This window comes from Ceratotherium simum, chromosome 21 (genome assembly GCF_057802395.1).
Source record: "Ceratotherium simum simum isolate JZ-2026a chromosome 21, ASM5780239v1, whole genome shotgun sequence".
NCBI lineage: Eukaryota > Metazoa > Chordata > Mammalia > Perissodactyla > Rhinocerotidae > Ceratotherium > Ceratotherium simum.
Window position 1 is genome coordinate 31,707,570 of NC_141920.1, and position 27,681 is coordinate 31,735,250.

At 54.8% G+C, this 27,681-nt stretch overlaps 3 protein-coding genes across 5 annotated transcripts; 1 reads left to right on the forward strand and 2 right to left on the reverse strand.

Annotated features, from left to right (window-relative positions):
• SPEF1 (sperm flagellar and cilia associated 1) lies at positions 1-6,981 on the reverse strand. Its single transcript, XM_014790104.2, has 8 exons — positions 5,080-6,981; positions 3,742-3,853; positions 3,226-3,382; positions 2,990-3,029; positions 2,787-2,847; positions 2,451-2,574; positions 2,222-2,325; positions 1-1,973 (listed from the first exon to the last, which is right to left on the reverse strand). The coding sequence occupies exons 1-8, from the start codon at positions 5,186-5,188 to the stop codon at positions 1,649-1,651; spliced, it is 1,032 nt and encodes a 343-aa protein (XP_014645590.1). The 5' UTR covers positions 5,189-6,981; the 3' UTR covers positions 1-1,648.
• A 771-nt stretch (positions 6,982-7,752) lies between these two features.
• CENPB (centromere protein B) lies at positions 7,753-10,658 on the reverse strand. Its single transcript, XM_004433795.3, has one exon. It carries the CDS (start codon positions 10,404-10,406, stop codon positions 8,580-8,582), a length of 1,827 nt encoding a protein of 608 aa, XP_004433852.3. The 5' UTR covers positions 10,407-10,658; the 3' UTR covers positions 7,753-8,579.
• A 6,854-nt stretch (positions 10,659-17,512) lies between these two features.
• On the forward strand, positions 17,513-27,436 carry CDC25B (cell division cycle 25B). Of its 3 annotated transcripts, XM_004433793.3 has the most exons (16): positions 17,513-18,462; positions 19,107-19,213; positions 19,800-19,851; positions 21,686-21,727; positions 21,930-21,966; positions 22,211-22,333; positions 22,442-22,564; positions 22,756-22,890; positions 23,345-23,425; positions 23,532-23,708; positions 23,882-23,977; positions 24,508-24,570; positions 24,733-24,831; positions 25,050-25,183; positions 25,886-25,997; positions 26,156-27,436. In XM_004433793.3, the coding sequence occupies exons 1-16, from the start codon at positions 18,275-18,277 to the stop codon at positions 26,294-26,296; spliced, it is 1,710 nt and encodes a 569-aa protein (XP_004433850.1). In that variant the 5' UTR covers positions 17,513-18,274; the 3' UTR covers positions 26,297-27,436. The 3 variants fall into 3 exon arrangements, with proteins under 3 accessions (XP_004433850.1, XP_087301673.1, XP_087301674.1); XM_087445547.1 differs by having other exon boundaries at positions 18,081-18,462; positions 22,211-22,564; XM_087445548.1 differs by lacking the exon at positions 22,211-22,333 and having other exon boundaries at positions 18,081-18,462.
• The last annotated feature ends 245 nt before the right edge of the window (positions 27,437-27,681 follow it).

The window sequence follows — 27,681 nt, forward strand, 5'->3', positions numbered from 1 at the left end:
GATGTTAATCTACGACCAGGCTAAGTGCAGGGAAGGGGCTCAGACCAAGGTCAGGAGTAGTCAACAATTTTTATTTTTATTTATTATTTTAGGAAGTCAGATGAGCAGAACTGGACTACACATATCCTTGTTTCATGACACTCTCCATACTGTCCATAAACAGCCCACTTATGAACACCTATAAACCCACCACCTGCCCCAAGAACTAAAACATTACAAATAACTCATGTGCTTCTTGCATCCCTACCCTCTGCTTCCTTTCAGAGCATTTTATCCTTTCATTGCTTTTTCCTCCTTGTGGTTGACAGCTTCTAAAATAATCCATGCCTCCTGGTACTCACATCCATGTGTACCTCTGCCCTCAAATGAGGGCTAGACCTAGTGACTTAGTTCTAATAAACAGGATACAACAAATGTGATGGATGTCACTTCTGTGATTACATTAGGTAAGATTGTAAATTCTATCTTGCTAGCAGACGTTGTTAACTCTCTCCTTTGCTGGCTTTGATGAAGTAAACTACCATACTGGAGATGGCCACATAGCAAGGAAATGAGGGCAGCCAACAGCCAGCAGGAAACTGAAGCCCTCAGGCCAACAGCCCACAGGAGGTGAATTTGTCAAAAACCAAGTGAACTCGGAAGTGAGTCCTTCCCCAGTCTAGCCTTCAGATGAGACCACAGCTTTGGTCAATACTTTGATTGCAGCCTTGTGAGAAACCCTGAAGCAGAGGACTCAGCTAAGCCATGCCTGGACTCTTGACCCACAGAAAATATGAGATAATAAATGTATGCTGTTCTAAGCCATTACATTTGTAGTAATTTGTTACATGGTAATAGATAATACAAGTTCTTTTCAGTTCTTTTGCTATTACAAAGAGTGTTGCTATGAACATTGCTGTACATGTGTCCCAGAACACAGAACACAAGAGATTGAGTTTCCCTGGGGTATATGCTGAGTTTACGCCTAGGAGTAGAATTCCCTGGTCTCAGGATTTACAAATGTTCAATGTTACTGGTAGTCAGTAAATGGTCAGAGTTAGGGTCACACCATGGCCATGGTGTCTTGGTCAAGGTTGGGAGTCAAGCTTGGGTTCAGTCCACAGAACTTGGAATCAGTCTGTGGGCAGGGTTGGATCAGTCTATGAGAGTCATACAGAGGACAGATTTAGGGGTCAGTCCTTGGGAAGGGTTGAGGGTGAGTGTGTGGCTACATCTGGGGAGAATCTGAAGCCTGGGTTTGGGGTTGGGTTTGGACAGGGTTGGAGGACACTGTGAGGGTGGGTTTGGGAGTCAGTAAGGCCAGAGTTAGAAGTCAGGCTGTCCTAGTACACAAGACCTGACACCTGTGATATCATCAACCTACCAAGCAGTGGCCACGCGGGGCCCACCTGCGCGCAAGGTGAGACCCACTCTGGGCCTACAAGGTTCTTTCACTTAAGGAGTGGGAGGCAGCACAAGGCGGGCAGGAGCTTGCTACTCTCAGGGATCCAGGCAGAGAGAGAAGGCAGGTGCAGGAAAGAGCACAACACCTTTAATGGGGGCAGCCCTGTCCCATATCCCCCAAACATTCTCAACAGTAGCAGTGGAAGGGGAGGGCCATTGGTAGAGGCATAGCTATGTCTTCCCCCCTCCTGGCTGAGCCCATTCCTCACCCCTTCCTCTCCAGTTGCTGCACTCTCCAGCCTTGAGCTGGGTCCCAGGCGAGTGCCCAGGAAGGGTAAGGGAGTCCCGCAGCTGCCTGGGGCAGCTTCCCCCATGGCCCAGGGTGTGAAGAATCAGCCTGGATGGAGACGCTGCTGTCCTCAGAGCTGGGCAGGGACCCGCTTCTAGGGGTGTGGACTGAGCCAGGGGGCCGCCCCACAAGGCCCAGCGCAGGGAGCGCCAAAGCGGAGCCCTCGTTGTCAGGCACTGCTTTGGGGGACACGCCAGGTCTCTGCATGTGGCTTCTGGGTTCTGGAAAGCGGTCCATTCTCCTGACCCCGATGGAGTGGAAGGAGGTGGCTCAGACTGGGGCTTCGCTTGGAGGGCTCCCGTCCCACTTCCCCCCACGCTTAGCCCCACCCCAAGGGAGAGGGGCGCTAGTGCCCCAGGAGGCTTATTGGAGCTGCTGGCTCCGCCCACCCATTCGTCTGCGCGGTCCGTCGGTGGGTGCGTCGGTCGCAGCGTCTGGGCTCTGGCGGGTACTGGTACGTGCCCGCACATGGCCCGGGCAGCCGCTCACCGCTGCTTACGCTCCACCTGCTGGAGCCGCCGGGAGAGGTCGTCGATGCGCACGTTCTTGAGCTGGAGCAGGTGCTCCAAACGCCTCACCTTCATCTGCAGGACCTACGTCACGCAGAGGTTTTAAGCCTGGCGGCCCTCTGCCCCTCTGCTCCTGCTTCTCCAGGCTCCAAGCCCCACTCCCCTCCCAGCCCCCTCCCTCTTTCTGCACCTTCCTAGTGCGCCCTCACCTGCACAGTCTCCTGCGAGGCCAACAGCTCTTGCTCCTTTTCAGCGATCTGGAGGACGAAGCTTGGGTCGCCCTGCAGCGCCTGGCTATATCCTGGAGGCCGCGGCGCTGGCAGCCGGCCTGCCCTGGGATGGGAGGCAGCTTAGAAAAGGCTTGGACTTTGGGCCCTACCCTCACCTGTCCCTCAGTCAGGCCTTCCCTCCCACCTCTCACTGTCCCCTTCCCCATCCCTGACTTCCCTACCTTTCCAGGCGCAACCTGCCCCCACCTTCACCTCCCAGCCCTATGTTGGGAGATCACTGGGCCTGGTGAGGTCAGGAACTCCCAGCCTCCTTACCTGAGCTGCCCCCCTCCCTGGGGGTCTGGGGCACCTTCCCCCGGGGCCTTCTGGGACAAACCTGAGACAAAGCAAGAGGAGGAGTAACCATGCTGGAGTCCTATTTTCCTGTCTTCCTCTCTCCCCACCCCCTTGCCCCCAGAGGAGGAAAGAACAGGAGGAAAGCTCCTCCTGGGAGGAAGGAAAAGTAAAGGCCACTTTACCCACATCCATGTAGTCAGTGCCATCCTGGGGAGCCAGCTCCTGAAAGAACGCCCCGGGGGTCTACTGTGAGCTCGGGCTGCCCATCCCCAAGGAGCCCCATTGCCCATCTGCGGTCCCCCAGGCCAGGCTCCCTTTGGCCAAGCACCCTTCTCCCACACAGATGGCCAAGGGGGGGCTTTCTGCTGCCTGGGAAGCTCCCCCCAGAGCAGTGGGAGAAGCTTGAGTGGGGTGGCACCTGTAAAGAGCCAGCGCCCTGCTTCCTGCGCCTCTGTCGCTCCTCTAGGCGCTGCCTCAGGGGAATGAGCACCAGCTCCACCACGCCTGGGGCGCACTGCGCGATCTTGCGCATCACGTCCTCTGGTACCGAGAAGTTCAGCTTGTTCAGCACCTTCCTGCGGGGTAGACACAGGGATGGCAGACTGGGTCATGGGGGAATGAAGTGAGGGGGTGGGAGGAAGAAAGAAGGTGTGGCGGTTGCAGTCCTTGAGTGCACAGCCTTGGGGGAATGGAAAGGCATGCATCTGAGCCCGTTCTTGGGTGTGCCCAGGTTCCTTGTTGCCTCCCCAATAGAAGAGTCCCTTGATTTTGTTACCAGACAGATTTTGTCTACATCGTCCTTCCCCTCCCTGAAACCAACACAGTCCCAGCCTGCACTGCAGAGACCATAGGAGGTGGAGGGGCTGGGGCAGCCCTTCCTAGGATCCCGGCTAGGACCTGCAGTTCCCATTAGTGTGCCCAGGTATTCTGCTACCTGTTCAGGTGACCCCAGTTGCTGAGCTTCTGCTGAAGAGAGTTGGCAGGGACATAATTGTGCATCTCCACCATCTTGGGAAAGTAAAACTTGATGACCTCTGCGACCAGGACTGAGGGAGTGGGGGTGGGAGCAGATATGGAAGGTGGTGGGTTGGGTAAGGGAAAAGGGGGAAGGAGAAGAAATGGGTGGGGTGGGAGAATCAGGGGTGGCAGAGTGGTGGGGCCAAGTGGAGAGGTGGAGATATGGAAAGGGGAATGATGATAGGGAGGAAGAGGTAGTGGAGGAGGAGGCAAGAAAGTGAGATCAGTGATCAGCCAGAGACTAAGCCTCCAGCATATCCCAGAGGAGCTGCACTCCCTCGCCATTAACTCAGGGCATATGAAAACTGAGATCTCTGGTCCTCTAGCAGAGAATGAGTCTCCAAGAGAGCCCTTCAGGAGCCTGGGCCCTCCCACTAGGAATTCACATGGATATACAAGCACACACACACACTCCAACACCAAAGTCCCAGGAGAGGGTCACAGACTCACACAAGCAGATACATGTGATAAGATCCCTCTACAGATACACACATAGTACAGAGTCTCTAGACACACAGGCACACATATAGCATATACACACATACAAAACCACACAGAGACGCACAAACACATACACAGACACATATTTCCATCACTTGAGTTCCAAGAGACAGTCACTAACACAGACAAGCACAGCGAGTCACAAATGCACCAATATACACACACAGAGCTGCATACATCTGTCGTTAAAATCGCAGGAGACAGTCTTAGATACACAGACATCTATACAATCACAAAGAAACGCATATGCACACAAGACCCCCCCCCACATACATATAGGACAGAATGTGTCAACACACATCTGAACACACACATGCTCAGATCCCACAAGACAGACATATACAACACAGCAATGAATGTGCACACACAGAGAGATGCATAAATACACACAGACATACATCTTAGTCATTAAAGTCCCAGGAGGGAGTCACAGACTCACACACTCAGAGACACATACACACACAAACACCCCACACATGCATAAAGGATAGAACATGTAGACATATGTATGGACACACACACACACACACATTCCCACAAATGCAGATAGAAATACACACACACACACATTTCTACAATTGAATTCCTAGAAGATAGTCAGACACCCCCCAAACACACCCCCCACACACGCACACAAGCACAAAGAGACGTGTATGCACACAGACTCCTTACAGGACAGTAATGTAGTAATTACAACCCATAATACAGGGCAGAATATGTGGACACACAGGCGCACACACACTGGGGCGCAAACCTCCATCACTGAAGTCTCGGGAGAGATTTCGCTTGGGCCGGGATAGAGGGATGTTGTCTACCCATAGGTACAGCTGGTGCAGTGCCTCCTCGTCCACGCTGCCCGCCATTGCCGCCCTTGGCAAGGCCAGGCCCTTCCAGCTGTGCAGCGTCCAGGCCCAACCTCACGACCCCTCAAATGCCTCCTCTCTCGCCACTGCCGCCGCCCAAACCTGACTCTGCCTCTCTAATCCCGAGACTTGCCTCCCAGCTGGGAGCAGCCATATTGTTTTCTGAAACCACGGCAACCACCCGTGACTCGCCATGGAGCAGGGGCTTCTGGGAGTTGTAGTTTTTCTCCCGCAACCTCCTCTGGAGGCCCCAGCTTTGAAAAGGCGATTAGGTGGCCTTGTCTTCCCTGCCTCCCAAGAAGAAATCACCTCTGCGCCCACGCCACCTGCTGACCAGCCACTGGTCCACTTTGGGACCTGCCGAAGCCAACCAGGCCTGCAGAACTGCACCAGTATCCCCAGGGCTGGGATCCCCCTTCTGGGTCCTTTAGCGATCAGTCCCCAATGCAGGGAGCATCCCAATGTTTGTCAGCTTTATTTGAGGATCCATTGTTAATCATCTGCTGCTCCCCATCCGGACTGTGTGATAGGTGTGTGACAGTGCCTCCTTGCTGGGTCCCTCCTCAAAACTGTGCTCATAGGTCCATCACCACTCCCCGACTCCCCAGCAGTGTCCTGGTGGGGCATTTGATACGTAACCTCAACTCCCAGGAGAACACCAGAGCTCAAGGCCAGTGCCTTGAGCAGGTCATTTAACTCAAGCCTGTATCCTCCTTTGTGAAATGGGGAGGGTTCTCACCTCTTTGTCCCAATGCGGTAAAAGGAAGGAGATTGAGAAGGGCATTTACAGAAGACCTATATTTGTATGGCAACTGGGAGAATGGTAGTTGGTCATAGGTACAGGAGCTGCAAGAGCTCCTGTAGACACTTCCACATCCCTCATCTCCCTCCGAGAGCTTTTCTTCCATGGGTTAGAAATTGATTTCAGTAACCAGTTCCTTTTTAAAAGAGCCCTATGTTTAGGAGGGTTAGGAATATGGGTCGTTACTTAATGAAAGGGTACAGAGTAGCAGTGAAGGGACACTTCTAGGGTCAGCCTGGGGAGAAAGCTTGCTTCTGCCACTGACTAGTGGTACGGCTTTGAGAACACTACTGGACCCATCTGTGCCTGTTTTCTCATGGTTTTACCCACCTCATAGGGGTTTCATGAGCACCCAAAGTGCTTGGCACAGAGCCTAGCACCCAGCAAGAGCCCTATTAACATCAGCTGGTGTTATCATTCATGAGATGATCTAAGTTCCAGTAAAAGAGGTGTTCTTGTCAGCAGGAGACACATGGAAGTGATTCGCCTTGTTGGTATTTGAGGTGAGGGACTTGGGTGAAGGACACCAGGGGAGAAGGCTACTGCTCCCATTTACTCCAGAGCAGGCCAAGGGGGAAGGCTAGGCTTCCTTATGGCTTTCTGGTTTCCTCCTCCAGGGCTCAGATGGGGTGGGGGCAGGAGGGGAATCCCAACTACTTTTTGCTGTCACTTAGTTTCAAAGCCTTCATGGCGTGGAGGGGATCCCTGAGTGCCAGGAGTGTGGAAGGCCAAGTGTGGAAGAGTCACCCCACATTTTTGTTTAAAAGTAATACATAGTAGCCTTGCCTTTCTAGATGGGACCACACCCAAGGCAGGCAGGGACAAAAGATGACCCGGATATCACCCCCTTAACATTCCAGGGATGAGACAGGAGGAACTGCAGGGAGGTGGGGGGAGGGAACCTCAGGACGATGTGCCAGCCCCAGCCTAGGTGGGAAAACCGGTTTGGGGCCCAGAGCTGCCTGTCCTGCTCAAGCTCAGGCCTGCCCCTAGCTGGACCTGCTGGGGCCTGAGGGCCTCAATGAAGGCAGGCCTGGGGAAGGCGGGGGTGGGCCTGGGGGGGGGGGGGATGCTGGCCCTAAAAGGAGAAAGGGGGTACAATCAGCAAAGTCCTCACCTTTGGACTGGAGGGAGTTGCCAACTCATCCTCAGCCTCTTGAGGGTGCGATCTGTCCCCAACAAGTTCATGAGCCAGCAATTTCACCCTCCTCCTGCCACTGTCCCCAAGGCAGCCGCCAGGCTTGGAGATGCCAATCACTGAAATGCCTAAAGGATGCCCTCTTCAGGCACCAAAGGCAGACCAACTGATGCCCTGTATGCCCCTCCAAAGTCCAACCTGGACCACAGGAGCTGCCCCAACTCCCCTTTCTTTCTGCCTTCTGGCCCCACTCCTGCAAAGCCCTTCTTTAATGGGCCTTGCTAGGCATAGTTCCCAGGTGCCAATAGTTCAATTTGGCCCAGCAGGGACTGTTGGCTCTTCCTCCTGTCCCAGCCATCTGACACTAAGTTTCTCTCTAACCCCAAAACACTGCAAGGCTCGGCTTCCTCAAACCCACTCCCAGGCAGGTGCACTGAAGACCCCTTCCTTCTCAAGCTTAGATACATCTAGATATGGATGTTGCCCCTCACCCCAGTCAGGTCCAGGGCTGTGGCCACCCTCTCAACACTTGCTTCCATGTCCCACCAGAGCAAAGACCAAAGAGAACCAGGAGAGGACATGTCCCCAAGACAGACGCAAGCCCAGACCATGAAGGATGCACCCTTGGCTGTTAAAATGTTCACCCCCACAAAAGGGGGGTGGACGGATTTATTGAATTCAGACTGGGAAAGGAGCAGCTGGTTGGCTGGACTCTGGGCCCAGCCCCAGACCCCCTACCCAGGATAGGGCCCTGCCAGAGAGGGAGAGGCATGGGGCCTGCAGCTGCCCACAAGGGAAGCGCCCATTATCACTCCTCTGAAGGGCCTCTTCGGAACCTCCAATCTAGAAAGAAAACCAAGAGCCAAAGTAACATGGACTGGGCCAGAAAATGGGACTGGGGAGGTGGGGAAGCAGGCAGACACAGGCTCAGGAGCCTGAAGTGAGTTAGACTGTGCTTCTCAAGGTGGCCCGGGGGCAAGGTGGGGGCTGCCAGCCTTGTGGGGGCCTAGGCTGGACTTTCCTCTGGAGCCCTTCCCAGAATGGCTTTGGGGTCCCCCCCACCAAAGACCTGGTGTGGACGGCAGAGGGGAGAGGCACTCTCCGGCTGGGAGCTTCCAGGGCCCATCCCTGGTTGCTGCTGTGGCCTAGTCCACTGATGGCACGGTGTGGTAGCACCGGACAGCTCCCCACTCCTCCCCACCTGGTCCCCCAAGCCCAGGGGCAAATGGGGAGGAAAGAGGATTCTGAGAAAGAGGCAATAAGCAGGCAGTGAGGCTGACCCCAGCCTCGGGCCCTACCGAGGTGACTGGGCCTGTCACAGGGCCAGGAGAACATCACTAAAGGATCTGGGGCTCCCCACTCTGGTTCCACCCACAGTGGCTGCCGGAGAGTCCTCTGCCCTGGGCTGGTACTGCCACATCCAAGTCAGGGGCATGGCTAGGCCCAGTGGCTCAGCTTTGATGTCCAAGACCCCGAACTCCGGCCTGCCTGGCATGGTTCTTCCTGGTCACATGGACCAGATCATGTTCCAAGTGGAGGATGTGGCTCTGCACGCGGTCGTCAATGGGGAAGGAGGTCAGGTACCTCTTGACCATAGCAAAGTAAGCCATGGCCTCCCCAAAGCTGGGCACAGGCACCTCATCACCATCTTCCTCCTCATCTTCGTCATCTTCATCCTCTTCATCATCCTCGTCATCCTCATCTTCCTCCTCTTCCTCACTGTCCGACTCAGAGTCTTCTTCACCTTCCAGGAAATGGAGGGTAGGGCACTGAGCCTCCTCCTGGGCACCGTAGCCTGTGAAGCTGCCACCAGCCTCCACTACTCCCTGGGCCCAGTCCTCAGCCTCCAAGCCCTCAGAGGAGCTCTCCTCCTCCTCTTCCTCCTCCTCTTCATCACTGTCATCAACGTCACCCTCCTCTTCCACCTCCTCTTCCTCCCCTAGTTCCTCTCCTTCTCCTCCTTCCTCCTCCTCGCCTTCTTCCTCTTCCTCCTCCTCCTCCTCCCCTTCACCCTCCTCTTCCTCCTCTTCCTCTTCTTCTTCCTCCTCCTCCTCCTCTTCTTCCCCCTCACTCTTGAGGGCAGTGGTGATGGTAGCATTAGGGCCACCCCCGAAGCCAGCCTCACGAAAGCAGGCAGCTATGTCCGAAGGCTCCACTGCCTGCCAGGCTGCAGCCACAAAGTGCAGGGCCTCCATGAGGCTCAGCTGCAGGCCTGAGCGATCCTGGCCCTCCAGCGCAGCCATGGCCTTGAGCAGCATAGCCTGGCGGTAGTGGCCCTTCACCTGTTGGACCACTCCCCGCTCCAGCGGCTGCACGGCACCAGGTGGGAAGAAGGCCAGCTGCACATGCCGGAGGCCAGAGGTGTCCAGGGATTGGGCAGACAGGCGGCCGGCCAGCAGCAGGACTCGGCGAGATTCTGCAGCCATGCGGGTGTCCAGGGCCTTCAGGTACTTGGCCAGGGCCTGAGTGGTAACACCACCCTTAGAGTTGGCGGTGTAGTCGCAGGGCAGGCCGGCTTGGCCTGCACGGGGCTTGGCCGACTTGCCGGCCACAAGGGGGGGCAGCTTCTCGCTGCCGTCGGCGTTGGCGCACAGCAGGACGCTCAGGCGCTGGGTGGCCCTGCGCGCCCGTCCATCACCTCCGCACATCCCTGCGGCCTGGTCGGGCAGAAAGTCGTACCACAGACTGGTCTCGGTGGCGCTGAACACGTCCTGGGAGGCGTAGCCCTCGGCCACCGACGGCGGCTGCTCCTCCCGAGTGCGCCAGCCCGTCGTACCCCCGCCGCTGCCCTCCGAGGGCACCGCAGGCGGGCTGGCCGGTGCTGCTGGGGGCCGGGGGGCAGCGCTGCGCGACCGGGCGCGAGCCACGCTGCTGCAGGACACCACACCGTGCCGCCGGCGGAAGCGGTCCAGCCAGCCGTTGGAGGCGGTGAAGTCGTCCATGCCCAGCTCCTCGGCTATACGCAGCGCCTTCTCCTTGAGGATGATGCCCTTGACGGGCAGGCCAGCGGCGCGGATCTGCTGGAACCAGGCGATGAGCAGCCCCTCGAGCTTGTCGTAGGGGGACAGCTTGTTGGTTTTGCGGCAGGTGGAAGCCACACCGTACTTGCGCTCCGACGCCAGGATGGCGCGCTTGTTCTTCAGGATGGTGCTCAGCGTGGACGGCGGGATGTTGAAGCGCCGCGCGATCTCGCCCTTGCGCAGGTCCGGGTTCTCCTCCACCTCCTGGATAATCCGCGACTTCTCCCGGAACGTCAGCTGCCGCCGCTTGGGGCCCATCCCGGCGCGCCCCCCGCCCCGGGGCCCGGCGCCACCGCCGCCACCCCGGGGCGGGGGTCCCGGGCCCGCGGCGGGGGGCACCTGGCGGCCTCACCCGCGCGCCCCGCCCGAGACAAAGCGGCTCGCGGAGCGGCGGGCGGGGCGGGACCCGGCCGGGCCGGGGCACCTTCGGGGTGCCGGCGGGCGCGGCGCCGGGCTGCGGGCGGCGGGCGGCAGGCAGCGGGCGCGGGCGAGGGCGGGCGGCGCGGGCGCGGTGGGCAGGAAGTGCCGCGGCGCGGGGAGCGGGGAGCGCGGCAAGCGGGGCGGAGCGGGCGGAGCGGGATCTCGCGGGAAGCGCGGGGACGCCCGGCACCGCCTCCCCGCCCTCCGCGCCCAGCTCCTCCCCGCCGCCCCGGACCGACCGCTGGGAGGCGCTGCGGCCTGCTGGACCCGCCAGCACTCGGGCGTCCGGTGACCGGCCGGCAACCGCGCAGGCCTGGGGTGCGGTGCCCGACTGCCAGGCCGGGTGGGCAGCGATTTGCTGCTTAGAAGGAATACCCTGTGGTTTGTGTTTTTTGTTTTATTAAGATAAAATTAACTGACGTTTTTTGCGGAAACTGAAAAATATAGGAACCTAAAAATCACCTTTCACTCCAGCACCTGGAGAAATGCACAGGTAACCTTTTGATACATTTCCTTCCAGTCTCTTCTTTAGGCGCATGCAGTTTCTTTTTAAAAATTTATTGTGTAAAACTGGCATCAGACTGTATAGACTGTATATCTGGCATCTCCTGCTGTTTTACCTGGCATCAAGTGATGAGAATTTTGCTGTATGGATAAAGTATTGCCAACCTGCTTTTTAATGGTTGTATACTGCTCCAATTATAGATGAACACTAATCTCTGTAGCCTATTGTTACCCCTTTAAATGGTTATTTTCATAAGCAACATTACAGTTTTAAATCTATTTGATGGTAATCCCACAATCCATAGATAAACACTGACAACATCTGGGTGTGTCGCTTTCTGGGCTTTTCCATGCATATAGCCATGAATGTATGTGTTTGCACCTACAGAAACAATGTCATGTATATACATAAGCAAACATACACGTGAATCCCTGAAACCTCCTCCTCCTACACCGAACACATAAAAATGACAAATTCTTAATAATCGCATTGCAGTGTTTAAAAAATCTCTTAGAGTAGCATGAGGAGTAGGCTGTGACCCAGGGGAACAGGCTGAGGACCTGGTGCTGGTTGAGGCTTCAAGTGAATGGGTGTAGACAAAGAAGAAAAGAGGATCAAGGACAGGGCCCTGGGCTCTCCAAGGTCAAAGGCCCAAGAAAAGACTAACAAGAAACTCAGGAGAAACAGCTGAAGCGGTAGGAGGACGACCAAGCCCATGTGGAGTTCTGGAAGCCAAGGGAAGAAAGTGTAACTCCCTGCTGTTTTAGTGTGCATTTCTCTCTTTTCCTATGCGTATTGGCCATTTGAATCCTATGAATTTTCTAGTCATATCCTTTGCCCATGTTTCTCTTGTGTTTGTCTTTCCGTTGACTTTTAGGAGCTCTTCATATACTCTGAACATAAAATCTTTAAGTATATTGCAAATATTTTCTCCCACTCTGCCACTTGTCCTTTAACTTAGCCTAAGGAGTCTTAGATATGAGAAGTTTTTAGTCCTTAAGTAGGCAGGTCTGTCAGTTTTTTCCTTCATTGCTTCTGGGTTTTTTTGTTTTCTTAGAGAAGCCTTTCCCACCCCTGAGATATAAAAAATAGTCTTCTAATCACAAGGCCCAGAGGAAAACATGGGAGACTTTTTCCTATAGGGGCCAGATCAGTGCTTGGCCCATAATGGGTGTATGGTCCCTATGCAAAGGCAAATGTAGGGCCACCTGGCTGAGGACTCCTTCCCATACATCTTCAGGAAACTATGTCTACATTTTGGAGCTTTCATCCGTGGGCACATGTGTTCCTCCTGCCTCCTCACCCATCCTGGCTTATAATCAATGGTGTTTGGGTAAATGGACTGTGGGTAGGCTTTTTTCCCCCCTACTTTGCTGAATTTTCCAAGTTTTCTTCAATAAGCAAGTACTACATACCCTTTAAAATGAAAAGGAGAATGGAAAGCTTGCTGAGGGGCACGAAGAATAGTGATTAGGCAAGTGGAATGGGTATTAGGCCTGGTGGACAGCTTTGGATAGCCTGGGCCAAGAGAAGAGGCGGTGGACTGTGGACTTCCCTAAGGTGGAGAATTGGAAAGATGGGGCTTATAGAGGGTGGTGGGGGATCCCAGGGCTCCAGATGGATTGGTGTGGGAAATGGTCAGTTCAAAGGGAGTGGAAATGGACCCCGTGCACTGCTACAGGCAGTGGGTAGACCAGGTGTCTGGAAATGGCTATGCCATCAGCATATGTGTATGGCTTCTTTTCTGTCCTGGAAGTGGCAGTACCAGTGGCCTTTATATGACACCAAGGATGGGCCTGGAAGTGGAAGACATGTGGGCCTGTTGATGGGGGGCTGATGCAGGAAAGAGGTTGTCGAGCCATTTGAAGACATCCCCAGAGTTCCTAGAGCCAAGAGGCCCAAGATAAATACCTCATCTCTCCCCCAGTCCTTCACAGAATATGCTTTTAAACAGCTTTATCAAGATATATTTTACATACCATACAATTCACTCATTTATAGTATACAATTCACAGATACATGCAACTATCACCACAATTTTATTTATTTATTTATTTATTTTATTTTTTGTGTGTGTGAGGAAGATCAATCCTGAGCTAACATCCATGCTAATCCTCCTCTTTTTGCTGAGGAAGACCGGCTCTGAGCTAACATCTATTGCCAATCCTCCTCCTTTTTTTTTTTTCTCCCCAATGCCCCAGTAGATAGTCGTATGTCATAGTTGCACATCCTTCTAGTTGCTGTATGTGGGACGCGGCCTCAGCATGGCCGGAGAAGCAGTGCGTCGGTGCGCGCCCGGGATCCGAACCCGGGCCGCAAGTAGCAGAGCGCGCGCGCTTAACCGCTAAGCCACAGGGCCGGCCCATCACCACAATTTTAGAACACCAGTCAATTTTAGAACATTTTCATCACCTTAGAAAGAAATCCTATTACCCTCTAGCTATCATTTCCCTATCCATCTGCCGCCCCTTCCCTAGCCCTAAGCAACCACTAATCTAATTTCTGTCTATAGATTTCCCTGTTGTGGACATTTCATATGAATGGAATCAGATCATACGTGTCTTTTATGACTGGCTTCTTTCAGTTAGCATCATATTTTCAAGATTCATCCATGATGTAGCATCTATCAGTACTTTATTCTTTTTTGGCTGAATAATATTGTTGTGTGACTATATGACATTTTGTTTCTCTATTTGTCAGTCGATGGACATTTGGGTTATTTCTACCTTTTGGCAATTATGAATTATGCTGCTATAAACATTTGCTTGCAAGTTGTTGTGTGGTTATATGTTTTCATTTCTCTTGGGTATATATCTAGGAGTGGAATTGCTGGGTCTTATGGTAACTCTATGTTTAATTGTTTGAGGAACTGCCAGATTGAGATTGTTCTTGCTCTTCTACTTAATCTAATAATTATATCTGTTCTTTGGAAAATATTTTAAAACAGAAAATTTTGAGGATAAAAACATTTAATCACCTTTAATTCTACCACTCAGAGAATATCCTTTTAGGATACTTTTCTGTGCATATTGTTTTTAATGAGACCACACTTGGCATAATATTTTGTAGCCCATATTGTGAACATCTTTTCATGTCAATAAATATCTACATCAGTGAGTTTCAAACTTCTTTTACTATAAGAACCCTTTCTTCAAAAGACCATTTTCTAAGAGCCCAATATGTAATCATTCAATAATCAAAAATTACTTATTGGGCCCCTGCCAGGGGCCAAGCAGCCTACCCCCATGCCCATTCTCTTTAAAAGCTGCAGGTACTGCACAGTATGGAGAAACCACCTCATTGGCTGTTCCCCTGTTGAGGGACATCCAGCTTGCTCTCCACGTTTCGTTGATATTAACAATGATTCAAAGAACATACGTCTGTGGGTACTTTTATCATCTCCTTAAAAGAAAACCCCCAAAAGTGGGATATTTGGGGTCAGAGGCCAACCTTGAGCTCGGGCCTATTCAAGGTGCTGGGAGACGGAAGGAGAAGTAAATGACTTGGTCCCTGTTCTTTGATAGCTCAGTCAGCTTGAGGAAATGAGATTCAGGAAAGGGAAAAGGAGATTTCAATAAATAAAGCCAATACCTTCCAGCAGTTCCTCTTTAGGAATCTACTCCATGCATACCTGCTGCATCACTGTAAAACCTAATAACCTAAGTGTTCAGCATTAGGGAATTGAATAAATATAGACCATTATGCCACTAATATGGATTCATCTCCAAGTAAAATAAAGAAAGCAAAGTGTAAAACAATGTTTCATATACTGTTTGTATATTTATAAAAATATGGGCATATATATGCTTGTAAATGTAGAGACCTGCACTGTCCACTATGGTAGCCACTAATCCCATGTGGCTATTGAGCACTTGAAATGTGGCAAGTCCAAATTGGGACGTGCTGTAAGTGTAAAATGCACATTGGACTTTGAAGACTTGGTACCAAAAAAGAAAAAAAGTATGTAAAATATCTCATTAATAATTCTTATGTTGATAATAGGTTGAAATGATAATATTTTGAATGTATGAGGTTAAGTAAAGTATTAACATTTCGTATTTCTTTTTACTTTTTTTAATGTGGCTACTAGAAAATTTTAAATTACATATGTGGCTCGTATTTGTGCCTTCCATTAGGTTTCTATCAGCTAGGACCTATCTCCAGAAGAATATGCAACACATTTATAATAGTGGCTGACTCTGGGGAGGGGTCCTGAAGGTTTGTGTGGGGTGGGAGACTGACTTTTCATTGCCCTTTTGTACCATTTGAATTTTCTCCTTTGTTTCAATTTTTGGTACCATGTACCAGTTTTTTTTTTCTGTGTGTGAGGAAGATCAGCCTTGAGCTAACATCTGTGCTAATCCTCCTCTTTTTTTTTTTTTTTAAAGATTTTATTTATTTATTTTTTCCCCCAAAGGCCCAGTAGATAGTCGTATGTCATAGCTGCACATCCTTCTAGTTGCTGTATGTGGGACTCAGCCTCAGGATGGACGGAGAAGTGGTGCCTCGGTGCGCGCCCGGGATCCGAACCCGGGCCGCCGCATCGGAGCGCGCGCACTTAACCACCAAGCCACGGGGCCGGCCCTAATACTCCTCTTTTTGCTGAGGAAGACCGGCTCTGAGCTAACATCTATTGCCAATCCTCCTCCTTTTCTTTTTCCCCAAAGCCCCAGTAGATAGTTGTATGTCACAGTTGCACATCCTTCTAGTTGCTGTATGTGGGACGCGGCCTCAGCATGGCCGGAGAAGCAGTGCGTTGGTGCGCGCCCGGGATCCGAACCCGGGCCGCCAGAAGAGCGTGCGCACTTAACCGCTAAGCCACGGGGCAGGCCCCATGTACCAGTTTTTAAAAACCATTTCACATGTCGCAAGCCATGACAGAAAAGGCACTAGAAAAAATAATCCCACCAAGAAGATGCTGTGTGGGAACAGGCTTGGAGAAGCAGAAGGATTTTGCAAACATGTGATAATTTTTCTTCCTCTTCTGCCAAGGCCCCAGGGTCACACCAGACCCCCTTAAAGGAGCCCAGAGTTTGATGTGTACAGTCCAGCACCAGGGCCTTCTTTCCGGGGGCAGCTGGAGCTTTCTGTGGCCCAGAAGTGTCATTGTAACCAGGGCCTGGCTGTTCCTCTTACAATATGGTTACAAATATGTATTTTAGCTTATTTTTATTGACTAGTTTTTTTTTTAATCGAGCAGTAATCTACAATGTAATTGGCAAAAGGGGATTCAGGAAGATATACAGAGCTGATGAGCAGGATGCTCTGAAACGACCCCTCTGTGGTCCTGGCCCCTCTTCACTGGCCCAGAGGTGACCTCTGATTGTGGGACTTCAAGAGATTCAAGAGTATAATTCCCCAGCCCATACACTCACATGCACACACACCCTCCCCACACCCTGTAGAGGTGTGTGTGTAGATAACACCTGATGGGTTGATTTTGAAAATGCAACTCTCAGGGAAGTTTTATTTCCTGTCTTTGAGGTGGGAGGCCTTACAGCCTGCCTCCTCCTCCTCCTCCTCCTCTTCCTCCTAACCTCCCCCACCCCCACCCCAACCAGGGCAGTCACAGCCTTGGCTGTGTGTAGTGACTGCAGGTCCTGAGCTGGACCCTTGACCTAGGGCAGATGAACGGGAAACCTCAGCCCTGCTCAGCATGCAGCATAGGGCCTGGCACAGCACATAAGCTGGGCAAAATATTGAGAGAAGGAAAAGTCACGATCCCCACCCTCCCCCCCCCCCCCCCCCCCCCCCCGTCAGGTGGGATTGGGGTCTTCCCATCGGCTTCCTCCACATGTCCGTCCCCGCCCACCCAACCCCCCGCCGTTAGGCCCTTCCCTCTGCCACTCCTGAGGCTGCAGTGGGTTGGGGCTGCACGGTTAGGGGCGCAAGGCCACAGCTCCTTCCTTCCCAAGCTGCGCCCCGCCCAGCCAGAGGCCACCTCTTCCCTGGGAAGATGGGATGCAAAAGCTGCTTACCGCCCCCTCCATTTTGGGCTCAGCCTTCTGAAAGCGGGCTCACTGGAAGGTGATTAGATAATTAGAAGATGCTCAGTTTAAACTAGTGACAAATTCGTCCTCCCTGATCATCAAAGAAACACCAATTAAACACTATGATACCATTGGCACCACATTAGCCAAACCATCAATGAGCATGAGATGCTTCCATAACTGGGTTCTGAGGTTGCCGACACCCTCCTTGGCCCCCACTGCCAAAACTCATGCCTAGGCCAACCATTAAAGCCTGCTCTGGGGCTGCCGAATAAAATCGGATCCCTTGGGTCACATCTAACCTGGGGCCCCCGGAAGCGCTCATCAGTTGCGCGTCGGCCCCCACCGCCGGTCCACCTCCTGAGCTGGGAGCTCCGCGTGGGAATTACGCTTTGGGGCGGCTCCGCGCTGCCAGTCGCAGGGGCAGGGAGGCTGCGGGAGCAGAGGCGCCTGGGGCGAATCTCGGCTCCACCACTTGCCCAATCGTGTGACCTTGAACAAGTTAATGAACTTCTCCACGCCTGAATGCCCGGGTCTGTGAGGTGGAGTGGCGAACGCAGACCGTACAACGCAGCTGTGTTTGGCAAACTCCTGGAGTGGAGCCTCTCACAGTGCCTACTGGTGGTGGTAAGTGATGTTAAACCTGCGGGGAGTCCCTCTGAGGCCACCCTAGGGGGTTGCTGCTTCCTCTGGGGCCCTCCCCGCTTGGGTTGTTCAGCTCCAAACCACATCTTGAGAAGCGGAATTTGGGAAGCCAGGATCCTCGAGCCCTGGCTAGGGGGTAGTGGGGGGCGTGGGAGAAACCCCAATTCTTCCGCCCCCCCAGCAAAGCCTGGAACTGGGCGGGGCCAGGCTGCTCCAGCCTCCGCGCCTTTCACCCCTCGGGCCACGCCCTCGGTCCCGCCTTCTTCCAACCCGCGCCCCCATTGGTGGCGTCCGGCGGCGCGGCCGCTGTTATTTTTCGAATATATAAGGAGGTGGAGGTGGCAGCTGCTGCTAGAGGCTTCCTGGACTGGTGGCTGGTCCCCGCGTCCCTCCATCCCTCCCCACCCTCCCCGCTTCCCTCTCCTTCCTCCCTCGCTCCGGCCCCGTTGCTCTTCCTCCCTCCCTGCCCCCTCCATCCCGTGCACCTCGTCCCGGCCAGCTGTGCCCGGCGTTTGTCGGTCGCCCTGCCCCGGCCCTCCGGCCAGCCTTCTGCGGTCCCCGCCGCGATGGAGCTGCCCCAGCCGGACCCCGCGCCTGGCTCGGCTCTCAGTCCGGCCGGCATGCGCGGTGGCGCCGAGCGTCCGGGCCTCCGGCCGGGAGCTCATGGCCTCTTGGGGTCCCCGGAGCGCGCGGCTGCTTCCTCGCCGGTCACCACCCTCACCCAGACCATGCACAACCTCGCCGGGCTTGGCAGGTAGGGTGCCCCAAGGAGCTGGATGTGGGGTGAGAGGCCCGCACTAGGGTGTTGGTCCCGGGCCTCCTGGGGAACCCGGCATGGGAACGAATCCGAGAGGCGGAGTGAGGAGGTGTCCCGGGCAGAGCCTGCTTCAGGGGCCCGGGACAAGGGCAAGGAGGCCAGGGCTGTGCTGCTGACCCCCTCCAGGTGACTTGCTCTTGGCCAGCGCCATCCTCTGGAGACCCTCTTTTCTCCCTCCTCCCTCAGTGTGCCTCCACCACGCTGTCTCCCTAGTCTCTGCCCAAATTAATACCATTTTGCCCCAGGTAGGGGATCCTGAGCCTGGAGGGGTAACTTGGCAGAGCAGTCGGGTTCCATATGTCCCTGTCCCTGCTCCCTCCACCCAGTTCTTCCTTGGGATTAAGGGATTAAATGCTGGTCCTGCTCGCTGACCAAGCCTGCAGGGTCCAGGCCAGGTTGTCCTCGCAGCAATAGAGACCAAGTCTTGGCTCTTCCTCCAGAAAGGCTTGTGGATGGGTAGGGGCGTGAAGAGTATAAGGGAAGGCCCTTCAGAGGTGGCTGGCTTGGTGGGAACAGGGGCCAGCCAGCCTTGAGCCCCACATTTACCTTTCTCCTTCCCTGGGTCCCTGCTACCTTCCCAGCGAGACCCCAAAGACCCAGGTAGGCAGCCTGCTCACACGCCTCTCCCTGTCACGGCGGCTGTCTGAGTCCTCCCTGTCGTCTGAGTCCTCTGAATCTTCTGATGCAGGTGAGGCCCAGGGGTGCCAGGGGAGTTTGGGGGGCTGCCTGAGGCTCCCCACTCCCTGCAGATCAAGCTAACATCCTTCCCACAACCTGGTGGGCGCAGGAGCCTCCCCCTGCCCACCTCTGGTGGGGCTCACCACACCCAGCCCAGGCTGCTGAATGGGAGGTTGGGTGGGGCCCTCTGCCAAGACAAGATCTTACCTATTTAAAACCCAGCGCTGAAGTTCCTGAACCACAGTCCTGCCTGGGAGGCATTAGGGCTGAAAGTTGGTCATTTTATAACATTCACTTGCCTTCGGCTATTACATTTTCCTTCAAAAATCTGTTATTTATTCTAGAACAAATTATTTTAAACCAGTTCAAGAAAAATGCTTAGCAAAGTTTTGGTTTAAAAACCTAAGTAGAGGAATTTCCATAGTAAACAGGGAGTGGAGTACTTGGGGTCCATGGGTGGGTTTTTGTTTCATTTTTTAATGTGTCAAGATCTAAAATAGAAACAGGTTTTCTCCCTTCGCTGAGTAGGGTTGGGACACGGTGGGGAAAGTGCAGGAAATGCCACCCCTTTCAGACCAAGGTGCTCTGTCCCCCAGGTCTCTGCATGGATTCTCCCAGCCCCATGGACCCCCAGATGGCGGAGCACACGTGAGTAGAGAAGAGGGAGTCCCACCACCAAGGAGCTGGCGCCCGCCTTTGGGAATCCCAGTTCTAGCATGAACTCTCTGGGGAAGCCTGGGAGAGTGCACAGACCTCTCTGCATCCCCACTGGGGGGGACTAGTTGACCTTCCCAAGTCCTGGGATTCTGCTCCCTGACTCAGAGAAGGGTCTCCTCTCACAGGAGCAGCTGAGAGTGGGCTCAGGGCTGGGGTGGTGGGGACAGTTGCCTCTGCAAGTAGCAGGTACTTGACTCCAGCCAGCCCTTGTCTTGTGGGAATAGGCCTGGTGTGTGTCCTGTTTTTCTTTCTGCCCTATACACATATTTTTTCTCTGAAATATCACAATTTTAAAATATAGTCCAGCTAATGCAAACCCTTTAATTCACTCTAAGCCAAACAAAACAGTTGCTGCGGGCTGGTTTGGCCCTCAGCCGTGCTATCTGCAACCTCTGGCTTCAGGGACACTTGACCCTCTGGCCAACCCCTGGACCAGGGCCTTTGTGAAAGGGAGTAGAGAGGGAGCTGGTGGGCTCTGCTGGGGACAGATCCCTCTCCCTTGGTTATGGGACATGAGTAGTACCTTCCAGAACACAGCTGTTGCCATCCAGCTGTTCAGCTCCTGGCAAGGAGAGCAGCTGCCAGGCAATAGTGGGGACAGCTGGGCATCCCCAGCCTGGGCTGGGAGGCCATGGCTTTGGGTTTAGGGCAGTGGTTGTCTTTCCTCCCATTGTCTTTGATCAGACTAGGCTGGGCTGTAGGGTTTGTTCGCAAACAGGAAATGGGTTGGGAGGGGGGTTTGGGTGGGGGTGCGGGGAAGTGCAGGATTGGGTTTTGGTGGCAATGCAGAGCTGTCCTTGCTTTACCCTCAAGGCCCAGGTGCAGATTGGAAACCAAGCCAATGAAATTGGTCATCCCTGATGCCAGGTTGGCTGGGCACAGCCACCCTCCCCCCACCTGGGAGCCATCCCCCTGACATTTTAGCCCTCAGTACCCCCCACATCTGCACCTGCTTTGACAGTTACACAGTTTCTCAGAAAGAAGTGTGTGTGTGTGTGTACGCATAGATGCATAAAAGCCCTGAGTGGCAGGTGGTCTGTGGTAACGTAGCTAGGGGTGTGGGGCCTATCTATAGAAGCTTGTGCCCTAGCCTCAAAAGGGACATCTGTTGGAATTCCTTGCCTGCTGTCCTCTTCTAAGGCAGAAGGAGGGGGTGGGACAGAGGCTGGGTCCTGGAAAATTCCATAGGAGGGAGGAGAGGATGTGACCCTCCACATTTGTCACTAGGGAGTTTGGCATGGCAGCCTGGGGCTGATCCAGGGGTATACTAAACCAGGCCCCTGGCCTGGGGGGAGCCAGGACAGCCCGACACAAGGGGAGGGAAGCCCAGCCTTGCTGGCATCTAGGCCCTGGAGACACCCACATTGTCCAGCCAAGGCCTGTCATCATGGGATGGATGGATGCCTTTCTTGGAGGCCATATGGCCCCGCTGAGGTGATTTGCATACAGGTGGAAGGCCTGTGGGCAGGCTAGTGAGACTGTTGCCTTGGTAACGCTTCAGCTACCCTGTGACCTGCCCCAGCTCTCTCCATCGCTGCCATTCTCTGGGCCCTCTTCCATTCAGGGCAGCCTTTAAAATCCCAGGCTGCCTCTCATCTTCCCCCTCCCCGATGCTTGGGCCCCCTGATAGTTGGTATTCTTTCTATCTCCTCTTTCCACTGGCCTGAGCCCTGGCCCCCGGGTCTTGTGGACTGGGGACCTGATGCTTGGGGTGGGTGATGGGCTGTAGAGAGAGCTGAGCTGCATGGACCCTTCTCTCTCCTAGGTTTGAACAGGCCATCCAGGCAGCCAGCCGGGTCATCCGAAAGTAAGTGCTCTGGCCTTCTTCACACAGGTTCCAGTGGTCTATCCACCACAACCTGGGTTGGGTGGTATAGGCAAGGGGGAGGATGCTCTCTCAGGCCCTCCCATAGGGGTGTACAGGGCTCTGTGGTAGAGGGGCATCCTGCACGCTCTCTGTCGTGGCCCTGGACTCTCCAGCCTTGACATGTCCCTGTTTCCATCTGCAGTGAGCAGTTTTCCATCCGACGCTTCCAGTCTTTGCCGGTGAGTGCCCTGTGAGGCCTGATAGGAGGTTCAGGCACGCTAGCCAGGATTGGGGAGGAGCAGGAGGGATCTGGGGTCGACTTCCAGAGGGTAGACTTGAAGCCATCGGGTGTCCCTGGTCTGGCTGTGGGTTATGGAGGTGGATAGATGAGCTGGGGAGTTGGAGGAGGGATGGGAGAAGGTCGGGCCTGCCTGTTGCCAGAGGAATGCAGCCTTCAGTACCTGCTGCCTCCTGGCTCCCTAGGTGAGGCTTCTGGGCCACAGTCCTGTACTACGGAACATCACCAACTCGCAAGCGCCCGGCAGCTGGAGGAAGAGCCGGGCATGCGGCCGAAGTGCCCACAGCTCTGGGGAGGACAAAGAGAATGTGCGCTTCCAGAAGGCTGGAGTGGGAGTATTCCAGGGAGAGAAGGGGGCGTGCTGGGGTGCTTCTCTGGCATTTGATGATGCCCCCCCACCCCGATCTTGCGCACAGGATGGATTTGTCTTCAAGATGCCATGGAAGCCCACACATTCCAGCCACACCCATGCTCTGGCAGAGTGGGCCAGCCGCAGAGAAGCCTTTGCCCAGAGGCCAAGCTCGGCCCCCGACCTGATGGTACTCCAGGAGAGCTGACCTTTGCAGGGCAGGCGTGCATGCAGGGCGGGTGCTCCTGAAGGCAGCCTGGGGGACGGGAGGGTGATCCTGAGCCCCAAGGCAGTGGGAACATTTTCCCATAAGGATGAGGGGTGGGGATTGTTTCAGGTCTCCACCCCTAAGTAGCCTGTGTCTGTTTGTCACCCACACAGTGTCTCACCCCTGAACACAAGATGGAAGTAGAGGAGCTGAGTCCCCTGGCCCGATGCTGCTTCTCCCTGACCCCCACCAAGGGGGCTACTGAGGAAGATGATGGATTCGTGGACATCCTGGAGAGTGACTTAAAGGTAAACAGCCTTGTGCCATCAGGCCCCCTACTTCTCTCTCCCTGGGATCTCCCAAAAGAGGAGAGCCCTGAGCTTCTGCAGCAAGACTATGACCTCATTCCAATGTCAGAAGAGGAACCAGAGGTAACTGAGTCACAGCCTGAGCTCTGGCCAATCAGAGAGGAGCAGGTGGCTGGTGCTGCAGTGAGAGGAGGATGCACAGGGCGGAGGGGAGCCTGGCCCTCCTGCATGGCCACACTTCTCACGATTCTGTGCAAGCCCCAGCAGCGAGTGGGGCCCTGCAGCTTCCTGGTTCTGGGGCGCTGCCCTGTGTGGAGGTGCTAGCAGGGCCAGGGAGGGCTGCTGGCCTTGGGGTTACTGGGAGAATGGGGAAGGCTGTGCTGGAGGACTAGCAGCCTGAGGGGTTCGGCCTGTCCCTGTGGGTGTGACCATATCCTTGCTGACTTGGCCTCAGGACGAAGATGCAGTCCCCCCAGGCATGGAGAGCCTCATTAGCGCCCCACTGGTCAAGACCTCGGAAAAGGAAGAGGAGCAGGTGGGCCTCTGGGGTGGCCCCTCAGAACTCGGAGGCCCTACCCTCCAGGTGGTATTTGGGGGGAAGGGGCTGGACACTCTGACTCCTGACCCACTGCCCCTGCCAGGACCTCATCATGCACAGCAAGTGCCAGCGGCTCTTCCGCTCTCCGTCCATGCCCTGCAGCGTGATCCGGCCCATCCTCAAGAGGCTGGAGCGGCCCCAGGACAGGGACCTGCCCATACAGAACAAGCGGAGGAGGAGTGTAACCCCTCCAGAGGAGCAGCGGGAGGCCGAGGAACCTGTGAGTGCCCTCTCCTGGGGCAGCGCTGGGCTGCCACCCTCCAAGTCCACTCTGCAAGCCCTTCTTGGCCGGGTTTGTGGCAGAGGGCACGGTGCAGGGAAGAGGGGGTACCAGCCAGCCAGGGTACTGAGGGGCAGCCTCACCCCTGACCCTGGCCACCATCTGCCTCACAGAAAGCCCGCGTTCTCCGCTCAAAGTCCTTGTGTCACGATGAGATCGAGAACATCCTGGACAGTGACCACCGTGAACTGATCGGGGATTACTCCAAGGTACCAGCAGTGGGACCCTCAGGAGGCTCAATCCCTTTCTGACTGTGGCCCCCGAGCCCAGCCTCTGCTTTGGCACCTCCCTCTCTCCTCAGGGGCCACCTTCACTTTGTCCTTTGCATCTTATCATCCTTTATTCTCACCTCGACTCCTCTCTCTGGCTCTCCTTGGTCTCCTGACTCCACCTCAAATCTGTCCAGGACATCAGTTGTATCTGAACCTTGGAAAACATTTCCAAACTAACATCCAGCTTGGAAACTCCTTGGGCCTCATTCCCAGGCTTGGCAGAGTGTGGGGGCAGGAAGCAGGGAGTTCATCTCTTCTGCTCCCCTTCTTCATTTCCCCTTGGAAGGTTGTTCCCTGGGTATCAGATCCAAGAGGTGCCTCATGGTTGCTATGTGAACCAGAGCTGAATTTGAAGGTCAAAGCAAGTGTGGCCTCTGGGCTTAGGAATGAAATTCCATCTTTTCCAGGCTCCTAGTTTTCCCAATTTCACTTTCTTTCTCAATCTCTCTCTGCCTGCTTCCTTTCAGGCCTTCCTCCTACAGACTGTGGATGGAAAGCACCAAGACCTCAAGTACATCTCGCCAGAAACGGTATGTGGGCATGAGCCAGTCTCTGGGCACATGTGAGACTGCTGTTTGCCTGTTAACCTTCCCTGGGGATGGGCTTTGAGCACTGGGTCAGCTGTAGGGTTAGGGGCCAGCTCCTGCCTGCCAGCTTGACCTGCTAGGACCCCCCTCCGTGGCCTCCTATAGATGGTGGCCCTGTTGATGGGCAAGTTCAGCAACATCGTGGAAAGGTTTCTGATTGTGGACTGCAGATACCCGTACGAGTATGAAGGTGGGCACATCAAGGTGAGGCGGGGTGATGGGGAGAGGCCCTGAAGGACCACCCCATTCTATCCTTTCTGTACTGGGAGGCTGAATTGGTGGATGGCGGGTGCACCCTCTCCTGGGGAAGGATCCTGCCCAGTAAGAGGTGGGGTCACCCATCTGAAAGTTGGGGACTGCATAGGAGAGTGGTCTGCCGCCCAGGCCCAGGGCTGTGGCCTGACCTCTGGCTCCTCTGGCAGACTGCTGTGAACCTGCCCCTGGAACGGGATGCTGAGACCTTCCTGCTGCAGAGCCCCATCACTCCCTGTAGCCTGGACAAGAGAATCATCCTCATTTTCCACTGTGAATTCTCATCTGAGCGCGGGCCCCGCATGTGAGTCCCAGCTCCACCCAGCCTGCTCCTGACCTTCCCCAGGCTTGCGGGTGCTGGAGCCATCCTATGGCCAAGAGGCCCAAGCCCAGCACCCCACTCCTTTGCCTGGGCCTCTTGTCTCATCTGACGGCCTGGAGTGGACCTTACCCCGCTTCCCTGTGCATGGCACCCTCCTCCTGTCTGCCTCTCACCGTCCTCATCAGGCTTCACATCCACCCTCCGTCCATTGCCGCTGCCCCCACAAAATCTGGTTCCAAGTTTCCAGCAGTGTCCTTAAAATCCAAGGGCCCTGTCCCAGTCCTCATGACACAGACCCTCCAGGGTTCAATTGTCCCTTCCTCTCCCCACATCATCCTCACCAGGTATTGTGCAGATCTCCTGCATGTATCTCCTTAATTTTATCCACTTCTCTCCTTTCTGCTTCCCCTTCCCCTGTCCAGGCCAGATATCTCTAACAAAGATTGTGCAACTGCCTCCTAGAAACAGAGAGCCCCTTGATTTGCCTCCTTCCTTCCACTTCCCTAACCTCTTCTGTACCCTGTAGCCAGATATCTAAAAGTGTTCTTGTTGCTGACATTCCTGCACTCAAAAGCCTGCTGTGGCTCCCCAAGGCCCTCAAAGGAGTGGGCACAGGGAGCAGGTCCCCTGAGGGACACCCCACTGCATGCCCAGCTCTTACCCCCACACCCCTGCTGGTCCCAGGTGCCGTTTCATCAGGGAACGAGACCGTGCAGCCAACGACTACCCCAGCCTCTACTATCCTGAGATGTATATCCTCAAAGGCGGCTACAAGGAGTTCTTCCCACAGCACCCGGTACCAGGGGTGGGGTTGGCCACAACCTCCGTGGGAGGGTTGGACTGTGGGGAAAGGGCTCAGCCAGGCAGTAGCCCTCAGAGAAGGAGAAGGGAGGGCTGGGTCCCCCCAGAGTTACCCATGGCCCATGTTGACTGACCCCTGCCATCCTGCCCTAGACGTTCTGTGAACCCCAGGACTACCGGCCCATGAACCACGAGGCCTTCAAGGACGAGCTGAAGACCTTCCGCCTCAAGACGCGCAGCTGGGCCGGGGAGCGGAGCCGGCGGGAGCTCTGCAGCCGCCTGCAGGACCAGTGAGGGACTGGCGACTGTCCCGCCTGCCTCCCTTGCCTCGCGTGGCCTGGGCGCCAGCTGCCCAGTGGCCCGCAGGGCTGAGGGTCTGCTGGAGGCCCCAGGTGCTGTCCAGGGGAACGACGGCGAGGGTGTCCTGTCTGTCTGTCCCTCGGCCCATCCCCTGTCTCTCTCCAATCATACTCCATATCCTGGTGCTCCCCCCTCTACCCCCATCCCTGGAAGAGCCCAGCCTGTTGACTTAGTGAAATTGGATTAAGTCTAGCTCAAAGGAAGCATTTTGTGTCCAGCAGGAGGCTTTTTGCTTTTTTTCTTCCTTGTTTGGGTTAACCCTTTGTCTTCCTGTGTCCAGAAAGCCCCCTTTTTTCCCAGGGGCTTTGTTTGTATGTATGAGGCTGGGGGAAAGCCTCAGCCCCCCCAAGAGGGGCCAAAGCTGCGCTGCTCCCTGCCCTGGGAGTCAGCCCTGTGCCGGGCCCTCTGCAGGTCTCCTGGGGGTGTCTGCCGAGTTCCCTCTTGTCCCCTCCTTCCTGTCCCTCCACACCAACTTCCTGCGCACACGTAAGCTCTTACTCTTTCCTGTTTCAGTGTTACCTGCTTGATTTGTTGGTCTGATTTTTGCCATCTCAGGACATTCACAGGCTGAGGTTTAGGTTCCCCCTGTCCAGTTGGGGTTGGAGGTTCAAACATTAATTACTCAAGTGGCCCTGGCTTCTTTGCCTCAGAAAGGGATGTTGTTATCTTCGGGAGCCCTGGGTGAGGGCCAAGGCATGCACCCGCTGGAAGCCCGGCCCCAGTGCTGTGAATGCTGGGGCCTGGTCAGAACTTGCTGCTGTCTTGTTGCGGATGGACAGATGGACAAATGGATGGATGGTTGGATGGATGGCCATGGATGCACAAAAACGCCTTGTACACACAAACCACCGAGTGGAAGCATGTCAGTGAGCATGACAGCCTGCTCTGTGTGGACAAAATCTTTACACTTTAAGGTTTGGAAATATTCAAGAGGAAATGTCATGGAAGCAGCTAAACCAAGGACAGAGCCACCTTTGGATTTTGAATCTCAGGATGTGGGAAGGGCTGTGTGGAAGCCCTGATGAGTCATCTGCGAGGGCTTTGTTTCAATAAAGCACTGAGCAAGTTGAGTAACCAGCGTCTTGTCCTGCAAGGCCATGGTAGGCCCTGATGGAGGGATAGGGTGAGGGGCAGGTCAGTGGATTGGGGCTGCAAGACTCCTGGGGAGGTGGCCTCATGCTCTCTTCCAAGTCTTGCCCAGATTTTGGATTCAGCCTCCCTCTTCCCCTCATCTGGCGCTCAAGCACCTCTGGCTGGGCTCACCCTTCCTAAACTCTGCACCAAGAAGGCAAGAGTGCTGCCATCACTCCTCTCCTCTA